The sequence below is a fragment of the Periplaneta americana genome, chromosome 9 (genome assembly GCF_040183065.1).
Source record: "Periplaneta americana isolate PAMFEO1 chromosome 9, P.americana_PAMFEO1_priV1, whole genome shotgun sequence".
Taxonomy (NCBI): Eukaryota; Metazoa; Arthropoda; class Insecta; order Blattodea; family Blattidae; genus Periplaneta; species Periplaneta americana.
Window position 1 is genome coordinate 94,981,046 of NC_091125.1, and position 18,451 is coordinate 94,999,496.

General features: G+C 36.9%; 1 protein-coding gene and 1 long non-coding RNA gene across 5 annotated transcripts in view; one reads left to right on the forward strand and one right to left on the reverse strand.

Annotated features, from left to right (window-relative positions):
* The window catches only part of LOC138706284 (uncharacterized), a 46,495-nt gene extending 37,124 nt beyond the window's left edge, over window positions 1-9,371 (forward strand). For both annotated transcript variants that reach the window (XR_011333948.1, XR_011333947.1), the window contains exon 3: window positions 9,171-9,371. This is a non-coding gene — a long non-coding RNA (uncharacterized lncRNA). The remainder of the gene's footprint in view (window positions 1-9,170) is intronic.
* LOC138706280 (serine/threonine-protein kinase SIK3-like) overlaps window positions 1-18,451 on the reverse strand; it is a 193,186-nt gene that overhangs the window by 28,445 nt on the left and 146,290 nt on the right. For all 3 annotated transcript variants that reach the window (XM_069835380.1, XM_069835379.1, XM_069835381.1), the window contains 11 exons: window positions 18,076-18,362; window positions 15,774-15,897; window positions 14,383-14,474; window positions 13,044-13,175; window positions 12,503-12,650; window positions 11,901-12,019; window positions 10,505-10,648; window positions 9,368-9,533; window positions 9,145-9,257; window positions 5,283-5,437; window positions 4,149-4,321 (listed from right to left, as the gene is read on the reverse strand). In XM_069835380.1, coding sequence (XP_069691481.1) covers window positions 4,149-4,321; window positions 5,283-5,437; window positions 9,145-9,257; window positions 9,368-9,533; window positions 10,505-10,648; window positions 11,901-12,019; window positions 12,503-12,650; window positions 13,044-13,175; window positions 14,383-14,474; window positions 15,774-15,897; window positions 18,076-18,362 — 1,653 coding nt within the window. The remainder of the gene's footprint in view (window positions 1-4,148; window positions 4,322-5,282; window positions 5,438-9,144; window positions 9,258-9,367; window positions 9,534-10,504; window positions 10,649-11,900; window positions 12,020-12,502; window positions 12,651-13,043; window positions 13,176-14,382; window positions 14,475-15,773; window positions 15,898-18,075; window positions 18,363-18,451) is intronic.

Sequence of the window (18,451 nt, forward strand, 5' to 3'; positions counted from 1 at the left end):
AATACGGTATTTATTTTATTTATCATTATTAAAATTATTATCATCATCATTATTTGATTTGAGAAGCAGACAGGAACTGATTCTAGACAAATTAATGAAGTCACACCTAGTTATGCATGTTTGGAACAATAGCAAGTTATCTTGTTTTTATGAAATATGTAAAGTAACATGAAAATACATAAATAACTCATTTCCATTTGATTATGTGCCGTAGATAAAAATAAACCATGTTAATTATATACAGTGCAAAAGATTTCACAGTGATGTTAAAACATCTACACTCAACTACAATAAATAAAGGATGTCTTGGTAAAACATGGTCTGCCTGCCTGCATGGTGGCTTTCGTATGTGTACCAATGGTACACCAATTGATCATGCAGTGTGCTGAGTTAACACTAGTAATGTGTTAAGTACTCATCCAATATGACAAGAACATGCTAAAATAACCTGTCATCCTTTTCTATACACTTTTGGCACACACTCAACATGTTCTCCATCAATCGCTTGAGTTTCAATTGAGAAATAAAAGCAATCTCCTATGGATATTATGCTTGAGATCTTTCAATGAACCTCAAAGATAAAGATCACAAGGGGAGGGATCAGATTGGAGGACTGAACAAACAATAATTAAACACTAATGGCTTCATCCAAGAACACTTGATTAATTTCTTGTAAAGAAATATTTGCTGTATGAGTGGTGGTGTAACCCTGTTGACAAAATGCGTAATTTCGTTATATCTCGGAAAAAAAATGTAGTAAAATCAAATTCCATTTAGTTCTTAAAAAAATTATACAACAATTCTTTCTCCACTTACACCAACTTTCTCTTCATGTAGGGGAACCTCGTAAATAATGTCTGGTTTTTCTGTGGACCAGCGGTGGTAGTTTTATGACCCAAGCTTTGTCAGAGAATTATATAACATATGCACGTATGCCTTTTTCAAGGATCGCCCAGTTGTAGCTCATGACCAAGCCCCGGATTTTTAGTTTTTAAAAAACCGAAATTAGGGTTTTTCAATCCATATTTTAGATTTTCTATTTTGGAACTTATAGATTTTTACGGATAAAAAAAATTAAAAATAAGGTCTACTATTCGACTTATATTAAAATATTAATTATTGTGACATTATAAGCCTAAGTATAAAAAAGTAGCTTGATGGTTCATTTGGTGATGATGAATATAGAACTATCTACCAATATTAATACATAAGCCTATTAATAGTCTAGTATCTCTATTAAATTTGTACAATCACAAAACACTCATTTGATTAGTACTCATAACATGACATTTTGAACAATGAAATATTTCGACAGATTTTCAGGAGTAAAACCTCCTCATATAAATCCTAAAGAAGTGGTCTACTGCGACAGTGGATTGCTATTCGTATAATATAACTCAGTTTTCTCAATTAAAGGGATCACATGCCTGATAAAAAAATCACTTTAATTCAGCAAACTGAATTATAGTGAACAAATAACAACGTTGAAGTTTGTACCACTAGTTCACTAACGATATGAGATCAAACTTCTCACACCTTAGATGGAGAGAACACTGGGACTGGCTATTCTTTGCCTATGTCATGATCACGTAATTGTGTACGAAATGTGTGCCTTTTCTTTTAAAATTTCCTCGATGTTTCTACAAACAATCGTCCTCTATAGGTCTATACATTGTCGCTGCAATGTAGAGTTTTCCTTTCAAAGAATGCTGCCTACAATACACTGTAATGAACGACAATATTATTTCAGTGAGTTCCACATTTACTTCAAAATAAATAAAATACAGATGTATAGCCTAAATAAAACGAATTAGGCCTTTTTAGGTTTTGACAAGCAAAATAGGTAATTTTAAGTCCTAACCTACGAATTAGGTTCTATAAAATTTAAGTATGTCATTCATTGATACATAAAAGGAAAAAGAAAAGTGATATTTCGAGAGTAACGAGATAGCAACAGAATAGATTCGAATCTAAGAATCTGGGGCTTGCTCATGACATACTAACTTTGCATGGTTTGATTTTCGAAAGAACAAGAAATTCCTGCTTGTTAGGCAAGTTGCTGGATTTTCGATGGGAATTTTTCATTGCCATCCAATGATTCTTCCATAAAAATCCTTTCCTTCTCTGTACACTCTTATCTGTAATACTTCCAGTTTCTAATTTACGGATTGCTTCAAGAGATAAACATTCATTCTATGAAATATTTCTGCAAATAGTCTTTGAATTTGAATTAGATAAGCAGACTCTATATGTGTCTAAGATCCATATGAACATAAAATGTTCTAAAGGAAACCTAAGCTCAGCCATATTACATACTGTACCCTAAATACACACACACCTTGTTACAGTTGAATGATTAGAGTGATTGAGAACATGCTGCACGTGTGTGATACAGTTTGAACTTCATTCGCTAGGACATAACAGATAATGAGAAACCTCATGCATGGTCCATGTTAGACTGAGACATCCTTTATTTTACCTAATGGGATTTTAAATAATGAAAGACAGTGATCAAACTCGTTTCACTACAGTAATAAACTACTAAACATATACAAACATAATGTTTTGTCTTATACCAAAATAGAGATAGAGTTCACAAAAAGCAATGAAGGAAGAATATTCCATTTCGAATAGACAGAAGTGACAGTTCCCAGATGAGTCATAGATATCTATGAGTGCTCAGTGTTTTATGAAGAAAGGTTAACTCATGAAGAACTTCTTTTAAAACGCACACTTCACTTTCTTTTTCTGATGAAATAAGTTACTGTCTACCTACCAAAGACACTGGAACCATAACCTCGACGCTCATTTCATTCAAGATAGTAAACTGTTATGTGCACTTATGTCCATACTTCGCTTCGTGAAGACTTGTATCAAGAATTTGTCATTTCAACCTACTTGTTCACCACATGTACTTATTGTGATTGTATACCACATAATAATTTTCTACGCAACTCTGTTTAAAATATTACATGATTGCTATTCATCCACCACTTTGTATACTGTGGCTTCGTAACATCTAGATCTACGCACTTTGACTTGTTGATAAGATATTAACTACACGAGATTTGGTTGTTCCTGTGGCAACCATACATATTCTCATGCAACTTTGTGTTTACTTTCTTACAGCTATGCTTAACCTCCCTAGGAGTTGCCACATGGGGCTTCCTATGGACTTATATGCTCTGGTTCAACCTCTGGTACATTACAGTTTGTGTATTTTAACTTGTATAATAGTCTACACATGTATAATATTGTTAACCCTCAACTGGTATCGCTTTTTAAGTGTACATTACGATATCAAGCAATATGGGTCTATATTGACCCATAGATACCAGTTCAGGGTTAATTTATCGATATGTTTTAAACTTATATTAACTCATGGCATATGCATGCACCTTGTTTTATAGTGGTTCACATTGCATTTGCTTATACACATGTACACTTACACTCTAACAGTTTCATTAACGTATTCATTTGGCATGTATATCTGAAAATGATTCAATCAAGTCGATATTTTAATTAAAATGTGTACAAATAACTTTTAGTTATTTTGTTCCTATATAGATAAGCATAGTCAGACTCTTATATTTGATTAATTAAGATTATCTTTTTTGTTTTGTGTTACTGTCATTGTGAACGTTCTTGTTTTGTTTGAATGAATGTTATTCATTTGTCTTTTCGCTGTATGTATATATATATATATATATATATATATATATATTTTTTTTTTCTAGAGGCATGGAAGAAAAGGCCTGATGGCCGTAACACCACCAGAATAAATAAATAAATTTATTATTATTATTATTATTATTATTATTATTAATTTTGCTGAGACATCAATTGAATGAATCAAGATACTTGGGTCTAAAGGCAAGCATGACAATCACTACACTATCAAAACAAAAATGAAAGACTTTTTTCCTGTTAGCATCATGTTATGACTCATCCAAAATACCATCACTCTCCACCTACCCTACCACTAGCTGTAGGAATTGTTTTACCAAAATTTTGTATATGTTGATGATAAAATACGACAAAAAATTAGGAGTACTTACAATAATAATTGTAACACAGGTATCGTGCAGTGAAAGAAACAGAAACAAGCCACAAGGATAATAATGATAAGGCTATGTACAGCTGCTAACCTGGGGGTCTTTCCATGACAGTGTGAAGGCCAGTGCGCCGAGTTCTCATAGGCTGCTGTTGCTGTTGCTGCTGTTGTTGCTGCTGTGCCATCTTGCGCTGGGCCTCCTGCACCTCCTCCGCACTTGCCATTGCTAATGTGTGGCGCTTCGTGTTGCCACGGCCATGCATATACCTGTCAGAGCAAGTCACATTGCAGTAAGGTAAATCTGTGATGCAGAGGCAAGTTTACTCTAGTAAGGCTGTCAATATAGAAGGATTGGCGGTAGAAGTTAGATTAAAGGAAGTAAGACGACATGTGGCTTACCAGCTTCAAGCTTACATAGATTCTTTCTCAGAGCCCCAAATCTCCTTGCAAGGACACAAGCTCGTGTACTCTTCAGTTATTTTTCCTTCTTTTATCCTCATTGATTCGATTTAATTTGAGAAGACAGATATTCAGTTTTCAAGGATAGTGGACCAAGAGAGCAGAATACTCTTTTCATGAGACTATGGAAGTATTGCAACAATATATATCAACAAAAAGAAATTGGCTGAGTCACTGGCTAAGAAGAACTTGCCTACTGAAGTATGCATTGGAAGTAATGGTGAACAAGAAAAAAATTCAGGGCAAGATAAGATACAGATGACAGACAACATTAAGATGTGTGGATCGTATGCAGAAACTAAGAGAAAGGAGGAAAATATAGAAGATTGGAGAATGTTGGGTTTGCAGTGAAAGACCTGCTCTTGGGCAGAAAACTATAAACGAATAAGTGAGTGAGTGAGTGAATATCTCGACTATGTTACTGTGTTTGGATATGAAAATTGTAAATTTAATTAAAGTACTTACAAATACATTATTGTGATTATGAAAAACAATATTGTATGTTTGCAGAAGTTTATTATTAATTTGTGTATGCTAATAGAAAATGTAATGGGTATTAAGAATATGTAAGTATAATGTCGTTAAATAGTTTTTTTTTTAATTTATATTCTCAACTGTTTCTTGCTTATATTAACTGAAAATCCCCTTAAAAAAAAAAAGCCACATTTAAGGAAAAAATAATTAGTCGCCTTCAGATTCATTAAAAGGAATTTTACTGTATATACCATAGACACAAGAAGCAGCACTACTAATCACTACATGCACTCACTTTGCAACTGCGTAAGGGTCTGGTAGATCCTCTCCAGGGCCAGGCACTGTGTTGTCAGCTGGTGGTAGATGTGACACAGCCTCGCCACCGTTCTGTGTACTGCCAGCAGGAATGGGTTGAGATCGTTGTGACAAAGTCGGACTCCCTGGTTGAAGCTGCCACATCAATAAACTTCAATCAATGTCAATATTTGCAACGAGAAAAGACAATAAATCACATGTTCCGTAAGATTATATTCACAAATGATCCTCACCGAGTGGTTAGAAAGCTTTCCATTTGATCTGCAGTCTTTTAGATTTAAACCTGTTCGAAGACAGAGGACTTTTAAAGGTGACAAAAACCCTTTACGTAGTCTCCTTTGGAAAGGAATTAAAACTAGAGGTCACACAGTATATAAAATACAACTAAGTAAACAAAACTGCCAAATAATTTTATTCATACAGTCAAGTTCTCTTTATAGACAACTAGTTAAAAGCACCTGGTGTTGCCTGCGTTTTCCTTTTTGCTTCAAACTTAAGGAGCTCTCGGCAGATCAACTATAGAAACCAAAACGAATTACTATCTTTACTAAGCTTTCCTCGTCCCTAAAGATGAATCTTTACATTGCGTCACTTACATGAACCAATGACCTTCTTAGCCAAAACGCCTGCCAAGATTAACACAATTTAAAACAGCTGAAGATCAGGCACCGAAAAGAAAAGATATCATCATGTACCTTATTGTTTTTCTTTTTAATTAGCTTTGTCTTGTAGTTTAGCTAAACAAAAACATCCCTTCAGTCCCTTTACATCCGTTTAGCATAGACTCAATGTTCTACATTGATCTAAAGCCGTGCTGACACAAATTTATTGAAATTTTCTGTATATGTGTGCTTTTGCTTGACATTTAAAACAGTTGATGATAAGTGGGCAATTCTCTTATTCCCAGGCTGAACCCCTTGGGGTATCATGGTGAGTTAAAATTTACCTCTTTATCGGTCGCATCAAAGAATCAATATGTAAATAAAATATAATATATTACATATTATATAATAGGATTAGAGGATTTTGTACCCCTCGCCCGCATTACGCCCGCTTATGTCATATCCGGTTCCTTAAATATGACTTGAAAAATGACGTCTTACAAATACTCATACATAACACTGTATATTAATTATGTCATTTTTATTTTATGAACAGAATACAGTTTAATCTCGCAATAAATCATTTTTTGACTTGAAGAATAACATTTTGAGAGAACTGTTGTGTACATCAATTCTTGATGCCCGTGCGTCCTACTTTAAACGGTTCAAACCTACCCGCGCAAACGAGAGTCACTGCTCTCTATCTCTCAGAAAGCAGGTTGGCTCGCTTTTTTCCCCCTCTTGTGAGGGAGAAAGCAAAGATCGCGCGGCGACAAGTCACGTTGGCAGTAGAAATACCCCCAGGCACTGTGACGTCAACGGCGTCCTCAACCACCATTGTTCTGAGGGGTATAAATATACCACATCTCCGCGACTTCAGACACTCATTCGCCAGATGGCAAAGAGGTAGCTCTAACGCGTCCTCCGCCACTGGCAGCAGTCTTCCAACCAGGCCTACACTATGGTTGTCTTTTATTCGGATGTGTCTACACACGGCCACCACTCCAGGAACAGGGCACCAAGCTGCGCCCCTGTCTCCTGTATTCTTTCTTACACCAGCCGAATCTTCCTCACTTCTTATGTATCCTAAACTCATGTTATTCTCGTCTCGCTACTAGTCTCATCACCACCTCCAGCCCACCCACTTCTCTTCCTGACTTCGACTCCCCACTTATCCCGGCTTGTTCATAAACCACAGTCCTCTCCTGAACTCCCCCCCCCTCTAGTGTCTGTAAGTCGCATAGTACGCTGTGTTGATCCTCCGAACGCTAGAGGCCACCAAACCCCCCCCCTCTCTAATGTCGGTAAGTCGCATAGTATGCTGTGTTGATCCTCCGAACGCTAGAGGCCACCATTCCTCCCCCTCTTGGAGTCGGTAAGTCACATAGTGCGCTGTGTTGATCCTCCGAATCCAAAGGGGTGTGTTCTCGAACGTCGATAAGTTGCACAGTACGCTGTGTTAAATCCTTCGACCTAGAGAATCAACCCGCAGCCAGATTCCATCGCTCTCGTCATCCTGCCCCCTCCCACAACACACGTGAGAGCAAGCCGATTTTCCCCAGGCACTCCCGTTACCCCTACCGCCCTCAAACTCAAATCTTACTTTACTATCGTCCATCATAACTCTCCCCTCATTGAAGCCTCAGGATGAATTTCTAAATTATCAATTTCTATCGTGACTCCCCTATTACCCCTACCACAGAACTAGGAGCGAACCACTGTTATACTTTTGTTGTTATTTCTGTAATAAACAAATGTCACTTTAAAACAGTCTTTCCTTTAAACTTCACCACAGTTTCGCATCACCCCACCCACAAACCACAACCATCTTGTCTCGTCACTCCCGTTTCCCCTCCCCACCTCGACTACATGCCGGAGAGGAATGACCACGGAGACCGGCGTACGACAGAAGCTTATTTTAAAAATTAACAGATTGTTCATGCAAATTATTCTAACAGATTGTTATTTCCAGTAGGCTTAACATACATACTACTGTACATTCACGACATGATAATATAGGTATAATTTAGCAATAACACATATTCGGATATGAACAACAATATTTTGATAGACATATATTTTAGAATTAATATACTGTTATTTTCAGTGATCTTACGTACGTAAATTCACATAATTGTATGGTAACTTTGTTTGAGACAGCATAAATAAAATACTACGGATATATTATTTATGTACTAGTAAAATCCTCTTTATGTCAGGTTAAAACAAAATAACATATCCAAAATAATGTAAATAAATTATAAAAATAATAAAAAAATGAATTGACAGCAGGTTCGAAACTGGCTTCCTCTACACCAAAGTCTTTCACCTTACCACTATGCTACAGAGAGCTATGTAGTAAATCAATTGAATTTACGAGTTATGAATGCTTTCATGTTTGCTGCCTATTATGTTTGATTTTCAATTCTTAAATATTAAACAAAAATGTGTTTTATGCCATATTATATTGTATATTCATGCCACATGACACATTCAATGAAGAGATCGTCCCTCATTTTCGTAATTTTAGTTTAATGTTATTTTATTTAATATTTCAGTAACAATATGGCCACTTTTACAACTGAAGAAGAGGTGATCGGATGACGTTAATAGAAGACAATTGACTGTAGAATAGACCATTTTAATATCATACATGCCGTATTTCTTTCTAATTTTTATTGTTTTCAATAATTTAACGTCCATCTGTCCAATTTTAATGTAGCCTATGTTCTTCTCCGGGTTATGAAGATTAAATGTGCAAACTTTGGCAAATATCGGTCAAAGCGTGTAGATTTGTACAGAGTACATACATACATACATACATACATACATACATACATACATACATACATACATACACAGCCACATTGACTTTTATATATAAGATGTCTGTGTAGACCTATATCTCACTTGAGACTACACAGAAATCTGCAAGATAATATTTCGTGATGCTACAGTAGACTGACAAGCATATCAGGAAACTATGTAAAGGTGGGAGTGAAGAGTCTTTGAAGGATGGAGTTCAATGCCATCATTATAAATCATTTGAATTTCTCCTTGGTGTACAGTTTAGTTTTCCTGATTATGAATCAGGAAGACACGAGTTCGATTTACCTATCCAGTCTCGTAGTTATGCAGTTGACTATGTACAGCAGGTGCTCGGATCGGCCCTAGTCTCTCGTGTGGCTGTGACACCATGGTGTTTTCAGAGTTATTGTAAATGATTTTGACAATTTTTACCATCTGTAACTGTTCTTGACTTCCAGGTTGGCTCCACACCCCCTCCAACTGTCTGCTGAAGAACATTTGAAGATTGGCTCCACCATCCGAAGCTCGTCTGCCAAATCCACCAACTGCATAACATAAATTTCCATGTTGCTAAGAAATATTCACGAATGAACAAGTCACCGAGACTGCAGAAACGACTTTGAGAGAAATCTTTAGTACTTGTAAGCAAACTCACTTGCACCCATGACTGGTGGTGGCTTTAAGAGGTGCTGATCCTTGACAGAAAAGTTCTGTGGAGGCTGGTGCTGCACGAGTGGAAGGTTCTGTGGCAGGTTCGTGTTCGGAAGGATGTCGAGAGGCTGGCCGACTCCATCCAGTTTGATGTAATGAGCTTCCAGGACCTGTATTTCAAAGAATATTGTGCAGACATCTTGTAATTGCTAGATGTCACACCTAACATAATTAAATTACGTAATATACTGTATGTAGGATATACACAAAAACACGTTCCTATAACGAAAAAAATTACTAGGAGAATATGAGGAAGGAGAAAGAAAGAGACGATGACGAAGAAGACAAAGGGGAGGACGAAAATGTAGAGAAAGAAGAGCTGATACAAAATGAGGAGGAGAAAATAAAATGGAGTAAAAGGAGAAGTAAGTAAAAAAGAGAGGAGAGAGAATAAGTAAAGGAATGAAGGGGAGGGAGGAAAAGAAAGAGAAGGGGCGAAGCTGGAAAAAAGAGGGAAATTGAAAAGAAAACAAGAAGTGACGGATGGAAAGGGAGAAGACGAAGAGGTGAATGAAAAGGGAAAGGAGAGGAGAAACGGGAACAAATACTTAATCAAGTAATTATTTAAGACTTTGCTTAAAAATGTGAATTATATAAAATACAGGTACAGATACTACTACTATAGGAGGGGATCACTACCACTCAGCACTGCGATCTTGTAGATCTTTTGTGCCATCTTCCCAGCTAGGCACATTCCAAACCCACACCAGCTGACTACACTGAGATTTGTTGTGTATCTAGGCTTCAAAACAGATGACCCTGCTCTTCCCTAGACAAGTTCTCCTCTATAAGTCACTAGCTGGCAATTGGGGAATGCAGTTCAAATGGAATGATGATGTCTAACAAGGGGAAACAGGAGAACTACGAGAAAACCCCTAACAGCAATCTTGTATGCCCCAAGTATCACTTACGGATTTTTCAATGGAGAATCCCAAGTTTAGTCGGGGCTCAAACCAGGATTGCCTGCGTGACAAGCTGATGGTAAAATATAAATAACTAATAATCTTGTTTGTAATCCACATGGTTTACACCAATTGGTGTTTTGCATATCATTTGAGAACGAAGTGCAGACAAATTGTACCTGTTCGTGAGCAGTATCTCCTGGGCCCACTGTGTGTCTTCTGGCTGTGAGGTATTTGTCTCCGATCCCTCCACCAGCTCCACCACTCGATCGCCTCTGCAGTTCTTCATTCTCAGACTCCATTTGCAAGTCCACATCTCCAAACTGAAAACAAAGTGAAGGTTTAAAAATCCTCAAGTCTTACTTCAACTTCAGAAGATTGCTTTACAACTGGAATAAAACGCCTCATGATGATGAGAGAGAAATGTATAATGAAAAGACTTAAATATTAGCCTTAGTGGTTAGTCAATCCTTAAAAAATACATATGAATTATAAAATGCCAGAAAGAATCAAACATTTCAAAATCCTCTGGTATTCCCGTCATCTATTTATCTAGTTTCCACCAATCCACACACTGACACAACTCCTATTCCCCACAAACATTTCATGATTCATGTTCGTGTTATTCAGATAAAATATTCTTACTTAAGCACATGTACAGGATTAAACTTCGAAAATTTTCGGCGTGTTGGCCAAAATCTTTAGAAAAGTTTTATGTAAATTGATAATTAAAAGCAGAGTTGTTCCAACTACAATACGTTAATGAAATAATGTTGTTGCAATTAAAATCATTAAAGTACTGTAAATAAAAAAATTGAACTACTGACAGATAGCTTTGTAACAATGATACCTTATTCTATTATTCTAGACATATGTATCGATCAATGTAAAAGAAAAAGGATCATGCTCTTACTTTTTATTTTAGAGCACATTACAGCAATGAGATATGTTCTCAATCGGCACATTAATATGTGGAAATCGTGACCTGAGATGTTTACTGAGAAAGCCAGCTAATCCCCAAACAAAATAAGAATATTTGATTTTTCCTAAAATATTTGTAACTATTATGAAGATTATTGTGATGTACCGAAATACATATGATATTTCCGTGCAGGAATTCTGCATTACCATATGATGAAGGATGTCATTGGACATTTCTGGTCTCTCCTGCCAATGTCTTATTTGTAACCTACTTCTGAGGTTGGGGTGCCTGGAAGGAAGAGTTATGGTGCCCCGATGATGTTATGATAAGATGATTATGAAGTGCCAGGAGAACTGTATTAGATAATATTCGTAATGTAAGTGTAATTATAGTACTTCCACACCTTCAAGCAACTTAACAAAATACTGCTGCAGAAGGCACTTCCTACAAGTAAAATTTGAAAAAGTTATATCTTCTATTTGAAATCAACTCTAATTGGGTCAACTTTAGGGTGGATACTGGACTTTAAATTTGATTAAACTGTGACAGTCCTGATAAATAAAGATGAGGAAAACTGATATGAAGAAAATTCACATTTGTGAAATGGAGTTCATACACTGAAACACACGCATGCACAAACACACATCTTGTACCTTCTCCAGTAACTGGGAGTCATTTAGCAGGTGTACAACAGGAATGGCTGGCATAGAAACTAATGGTGAGCCGCCTTGCTCCGATTCCAAGTCACTAACAGGACTGCGGTCAACTACACCTGTTAAAAGAAATAGTGCAATACTTTACAGATATTGGTATCAGCAGTGTGTGCATGACACTGTTGCAGTAAATCTGAAACCTGACAGTGATGCAGCACCAACTGTGTATTTTTACATTAATACATTTCATTCTTTCAGATAAAATGTGAGAAAAAATGCCATCTTGATCAACGCAAAAACACAGCTATGCATGTAAAAAAAAAAACTCTAGCACGGAAAAACTTGGTATCAAAATTTGAAAAGTCACTGCAACATAACTCAGGTTTGTAAACTTCACTAAACATTTCTTCTGTTCTGCAGGGATACAGTGAAGCAGTCCAATGTGAAACCAGATGATATTGCTTCATTCAAATATAAAACCATGTGTTCATGTGACATAGGACTCGTTTCATGGATATAATTCACCATTAATCCTAATCTTTCTATAATACTATCATTGTAAATTACTAGTTGGGCAATGCAGAGATCTACAACTTGGTTACCTGTTGTGATGCTGGCTTTACGTTGCGTAGCCACCATAGGAATGCTGCCACTGTTTTGTGTGCTTTTCTTGAGGTCTCGTCGCTCTAACTTATCCACCAGCAGGTGATATATGGCACTGATGTTGCCAAAACTGTTGGAATGCACGGACTGCCACATAAAAATCAGCATTTCAGTCACTGTAGCTAGAATTTTAATCATGCATTATTTTTCCAGTTCTCTTTAAATAACAAGGGTTAATATATCCATATTGGTAATTTAACTTTTTGAACTACCTATTGTTTCTCAAAGTATGATCTGTGGACAACTATAATCCTCGAGTTGTTTTTTGGTAGGCCACAGTGTAAAATTAATATTTATAAGAAATTTAACACGAACAATTTTAATAAAATAGCTCCAAGCATTTATGGGAAGGTTTATAAGAACTGATATAGCTCATTGTATTACAACAGTTAAAAAGTTTAAGGTGTCTATTTAAGTGAATAGGCTGCACTATATCCAATAATAAACGTTCTTATTTATCTTACATGATTTACAACTTACCTTGAGAATCATTTCTCTGTCCAGACCAGGTAGCTGCAGCATGTGCTCTAGAACTAAATTATTGAGAGGTAGAGGAGCCTCCATACTGTCGCAATCTGACAATATCCTCTGCACACCAGCATCTACGTCACCCTGCAAAAACAGAAATCAATTTATCGCATTCCGGAAATAAAATTTTAATACTATCATATTCCTTGCAGGTGCTGTATTTATAATTTATTTTTATACAAAGTGTAAAATCGTCTTGGTCTTCAGAATAAATGGCTAAAGAAATGCGATGGTCTTAGTGATAATGCACCTGTATCTTTAAAGTACACGTGCACATAATAGAAACTCCAAGAGCAATCATTATCGGTTAGAAAAGAGACTATAAACCAGGCCAAGGAATATCACGAACTGACTGTTCAGACCTGTTTAGTCCACACCTGTGGAGTAATGGTCAGCGCGTCTGGCTGCGAAACCAGGTGGCCCGGGTTCGATTCCTGGTCGGGGCAAGTTACCTGGTTGAGGTTTTTTCCGGGGTTTTCCCTCAACCCAATATGAGCAAATGCTGGGTAACTTTCGGTGTTGGACCCCGGACTCATTTCACCGGCATTATCACCTTCATCTCATTCAGACGCTAAATAACCTAAGATGTTGATAAAGCATCGTAAAAGAACCTACTAAAATAAAATAAAAATAAAGACCTGTTTAATTATGATTCTAAAATGATATAACAGATGTACACACAATAGACTACCTCTGGTTGAGGTTCTGGCTGATATGTAGTACATCTATTATCAGGCAGTGCATTCACTTCACGATATGATATTACATATGTACACACAATATACTACCTCTGATTGAGGTTCTGGCTGATATGTACATCTATTATGAGGCAGTACATCCCACTTCACGATATGTGTCAGGGGAAGAACAATTGTTTGTATACATCTGAAGTCTGATTAGTGGAATATGTAGCTAATCGGTGATGTATGGAATCGGCCTAGTTGTCTCATGAGTGATGCCTTATTGGTGTCACGAGGTTCAAACCTGTCTTTGGACAGTTCACTGAACAACAAAAACACAATAGGCCCAACACAACTGAAGTGTTCAGGGCTGATTTAACACATTTCTAGGATACCACCAGCATAGCTTAGTTGACAGAGGCATTCGCATTCTGGTCAGGAACTGCATTCAGGCGTGGGTTCGATTTCTGCTTGGGCTAATTACCTGGTTGGATTTTTTCTGAGGTTTGCCCCAACCTTAAGACGAATGTCTGGTAATCTATGGCGAAAACCACATTTCTAATCGCATTCTGTTACAACACAAAGTCACTCAAGTATCATTATGACCATACCTGATTCATCCATCGATGATGCAGTATTTGTTTAATACCTAGCCTTCGCTCTGGGTCTACGACCAGCATATGTCTGATGAGATGTTCACAGTCTGAAAGAGGGTAATGTTGTACAAATTAATGTTCTTTACTATCACAACCCATTTTAATTTAAGGCTGAATTACAATAAGAAAATGCGGTTTATAAGAAGTAACTTTATTTGAAACACCTCATTTGAACTTTAAAGAAGGTGGAGATGGAGTGGTGATGGCCATAATAGTGGATGTAGAATGAATGACTCAACAAAGTGAAACTGCTCTGAAAGCGAAATAATAAGCTTCAGTTTCCTATGTAGCTATTTCTAATAAAGTAAACTATTGTGTGTATGCGAAAACCATTCTGTCTAATCAACTGTCAGAGAGGAAATGAAATACAGTGAAATGAAAAGAAGCGACTAGAAGCATTTTGGATATGGAGAAGGATGGAGCATGTGAAATGGACAGACAGAATAAGAAACGAAGCTGTGTTGGAAAGAGTGGGTGAAGAAACAATAATGCTGAAACTGATCAAGAAGAGAAAAAGGGATTGGCTGGGTCACTGGGTAAGAAGAAACTGTCTTCTGAAGGATACACAGGAATGGGGAACGGGAGAAGAGTTTGGGGCAGAAGAAGATATTGATGACAGACGACATTAAGATATATGTATCATATGCGGCGACTAAGAGAAAGGCAACAAATAGAAAAGATTGGAGAATGCTGGGTTTGCAGTGAAAGGCCTGCCCTTGAGCAAAACACTATGAGTGAATAGGCCTACACTGAAGCAAGAAATGAACAAAATGCTGAATTTCTCGAGGATACAGATTCTATAAAATGTATATTGACTATTGTTAATCCGGCCTCCTTCTAGTCTACTTCCTACCACTTCTACTGTAATAGTTTCCTGGGAAATTTTCACCAGTGACATGTGTTATAATGTATTACTTATATACTTATATAGCCTATTTATACATGCACTGGCCATATGTGGAACATTCTGGTATCGATTTATAAGTGCAAGAGGAGTGGTTGGCACAACTTACATAACTAAATTTAAAAGACATTTTTAAGCACTCTGAGTAATCTGGCACCCATTTGTGCAAGGAATGGCCGGATTAGCAAGAGTCTACTGTAGTATTCTTTTTAGGCTTAATTTAAGATTCATTACTACTGCCACATTGTCCGTATATAGTTCATACTTTCTGATGCAGATGACCCTGCGAGCTAGCCAATGATAACCAAAAGCATAAATTTAATTAAAAGAATCAATAATATAACAGTTCGCCAAGTAATATGTTGGTATCACTGATGCCAAGAGTAATTGCGAACACAGAGATGTCTCTATGTCACGTAGCAGTAATTATAACAATACTCACCTGCTGACATGAAGAAGGGTATTCGAAATTTTCCTGAGATCACTCTTGTGCGTAACGATTGTAACGTTGAGCCATCGAACGGAAGCGCTCCACAAACCAAAACATATAAAACCACGCCCATACTCTGAAAATAAAATAATTTACAACAATATAAATACTATGCATGTGCGTGCACATCCACAACTGTATAAAATTATATAGACATAAACAATTTAGTATACTTCATTAAACCACCTTGATCAAGGCAGTCTTACTTAGTTGATATTATTATTATTATTATTATTATTATTATTATTATTATTATTATTATTATTATTATTATTACTTCCGGTTGCAAAAGCCAGCTATAACAGCTGGGGGATCATCGTGTTAACCACACGATACCTCCATTCTGGTTGGATGATCGCCCATCTCTTCTTCGGCATGTGAATGCGAGGCCAGCAGCCAGGATTATTATTATTACTAGTACTGTTGTTAAAAACTTCATGATGCTACAGCCACATGAAAGGTCAGGGCAGAGCTCAGCAGAGGACCTGCCATTTTACAATAGTCAACAGCTTAACTACCAGACAGGATAGGGGTGCTGCAACCCCACGCAGATGTCATTAATAAGTTTTCATTGGCCAGAGTTCGCCATGGTGGCTCCCCAATTTTTCTGATCGTGAGACTGGGTGCATCCTGTTACAGATTCTATAACCTCTAAAAATTATTTCAATACAGCCGGAAATTAAATTCCAGGTCTCTTAGTTCACAGTCAGACAAGCTAACCACTACACCAAGGAAGTGGTCCTCATCATCATCATCATCATCATCATCATCATCATCATCATCATCATCATCATCATTATTATTACTGTATTATTATTATTATTATTATTATTATTATTACATATGGTGCTGAAACATGGAAATTTAATAAAAAGTTAGCATCAAAATTCATGACAATGGAAATGGATTTTTTAAGAAGATCAGTGAGACATTTGAAATTAGAAAAAATTAGAAATACACTTAACTTATATGAGATAAAATGAGCTCTGCCAGGAAGTCAAAAGGAGGATAGCAATGGCCAAGGAAGCTTTTAATAGAAAAAGAAGCATCTTCTGCAGATCTCTAGAAAAAGAACTAAGGAAGAGACTAGTGAAATGCTTTGAGTGGAGTGTGGGATTGTATGGGGCAGATACATCCACATTACGACAAATTGAACAGAAGCGAATAGAAGCATTTGAAATGTGAATATGGAAAAGAATGGAACGTGTGAAGCAGACAGACAGAATAAGAAATGAAGGTGTGTTGGAAAGAATGGGTGAAGAAAGAATGATGCTGAAACTGATTAGGAAGAGAAAAAGGAATTGGTTGGGTCACTGGCTGAGAAGAAATTGTCTACTGAAGGATGAACTGGAAGGAATGGTGAAAGGGAGAAGAATTCGGGGCAGAAGAAGATATCAGATGATAGACGACATTAAGATAATACGGATCATATGAGGAGACAAAGAGGAAGGCAGAAAATAGTAAAGTTTGGAGAAAGCTGAGTTTGCAAGTGAAAGACCTGCCCTTGGACAGAACACTGAATGAATGAATGAATGAATGAATGAATGAATGAATGAATGAATGAATGAATGAATTAATTAATTAATTAATGAACACAGACATAAGCATTCGAGATATATCACAATTTGATAAGGATAGGAAAACAATAACACACAGGTACATAAGAGTTTATGTTAATCCACTATTTTTAAAGTGAATTCAATATTGTTTAGATTTATTTAAATTTAAATATGTTTTATTTAACGACGCTCGCAACTGCAGAGGTTATATCAGCGTCGCCGGAATTTTGTCCCGTAGGAGTTCTTTCACATGCCAGTAAATCTACTGACATGAGCCTGCCAGCGCTATACCAACTTGCCAACCAGGTCGACAGATTTATTTATATATAACTGAAAAACAAAAGGTTCATTTTAAATTTTTTATTTAACTTTTGATGTTCAACTGTTTATAAATGCTTGAAATTAAACTAAAATAATTTGAATGAGCCTGAAATTCATGAGCAACAAGCAAGAGAGGAATTCTCTCCTCTTTGGGACCCCTGTGAATTCATTCCTCAACACACTTACTTGGTTGGTAATAAAATTAATACTTACATTACCCACACGTGTACAACACACAAGCACTCGCACTCTCTCTTTCTGTACTGGCCATAATCATGTACTATTTCCCTTAGAGGTTGTTAAAAAAAATCAGTCTCAGTCGCACTGTATATAGCGATGTGGGGAAAATAACAAACGCAACATATCTGACATACCCAGATGTCTGTTCTGGGACCATCATATTCTCTGCCCTCGAAGAGCTCTGGGGCTGCATATGGAGGGCTACCACACCATGTTGACAGCATCTGTCCAGGTTGGTAATGATTGCTGAACCCAAAATCAGCCAGCTTAATGTCCATGTTGGAGTCGAGCAGAAGGTTCTCTGCCTTAAGGTCCCTATGCACCACGTTGTGCCTGTGGCAGTAGTTCACGGCTGCCACGATCTGGTGGAACAACCTCCTGGCCTCTGGCTCACTCATGCGTCCGTTCGCTACTAAATGGTCTGCAACAGTACAAAACATGCTAAATCAACACACAAATATTAGCTTGTTTTCAAGAGAGAAAACACGACTTAAAAGGTGGCCCTCTTTA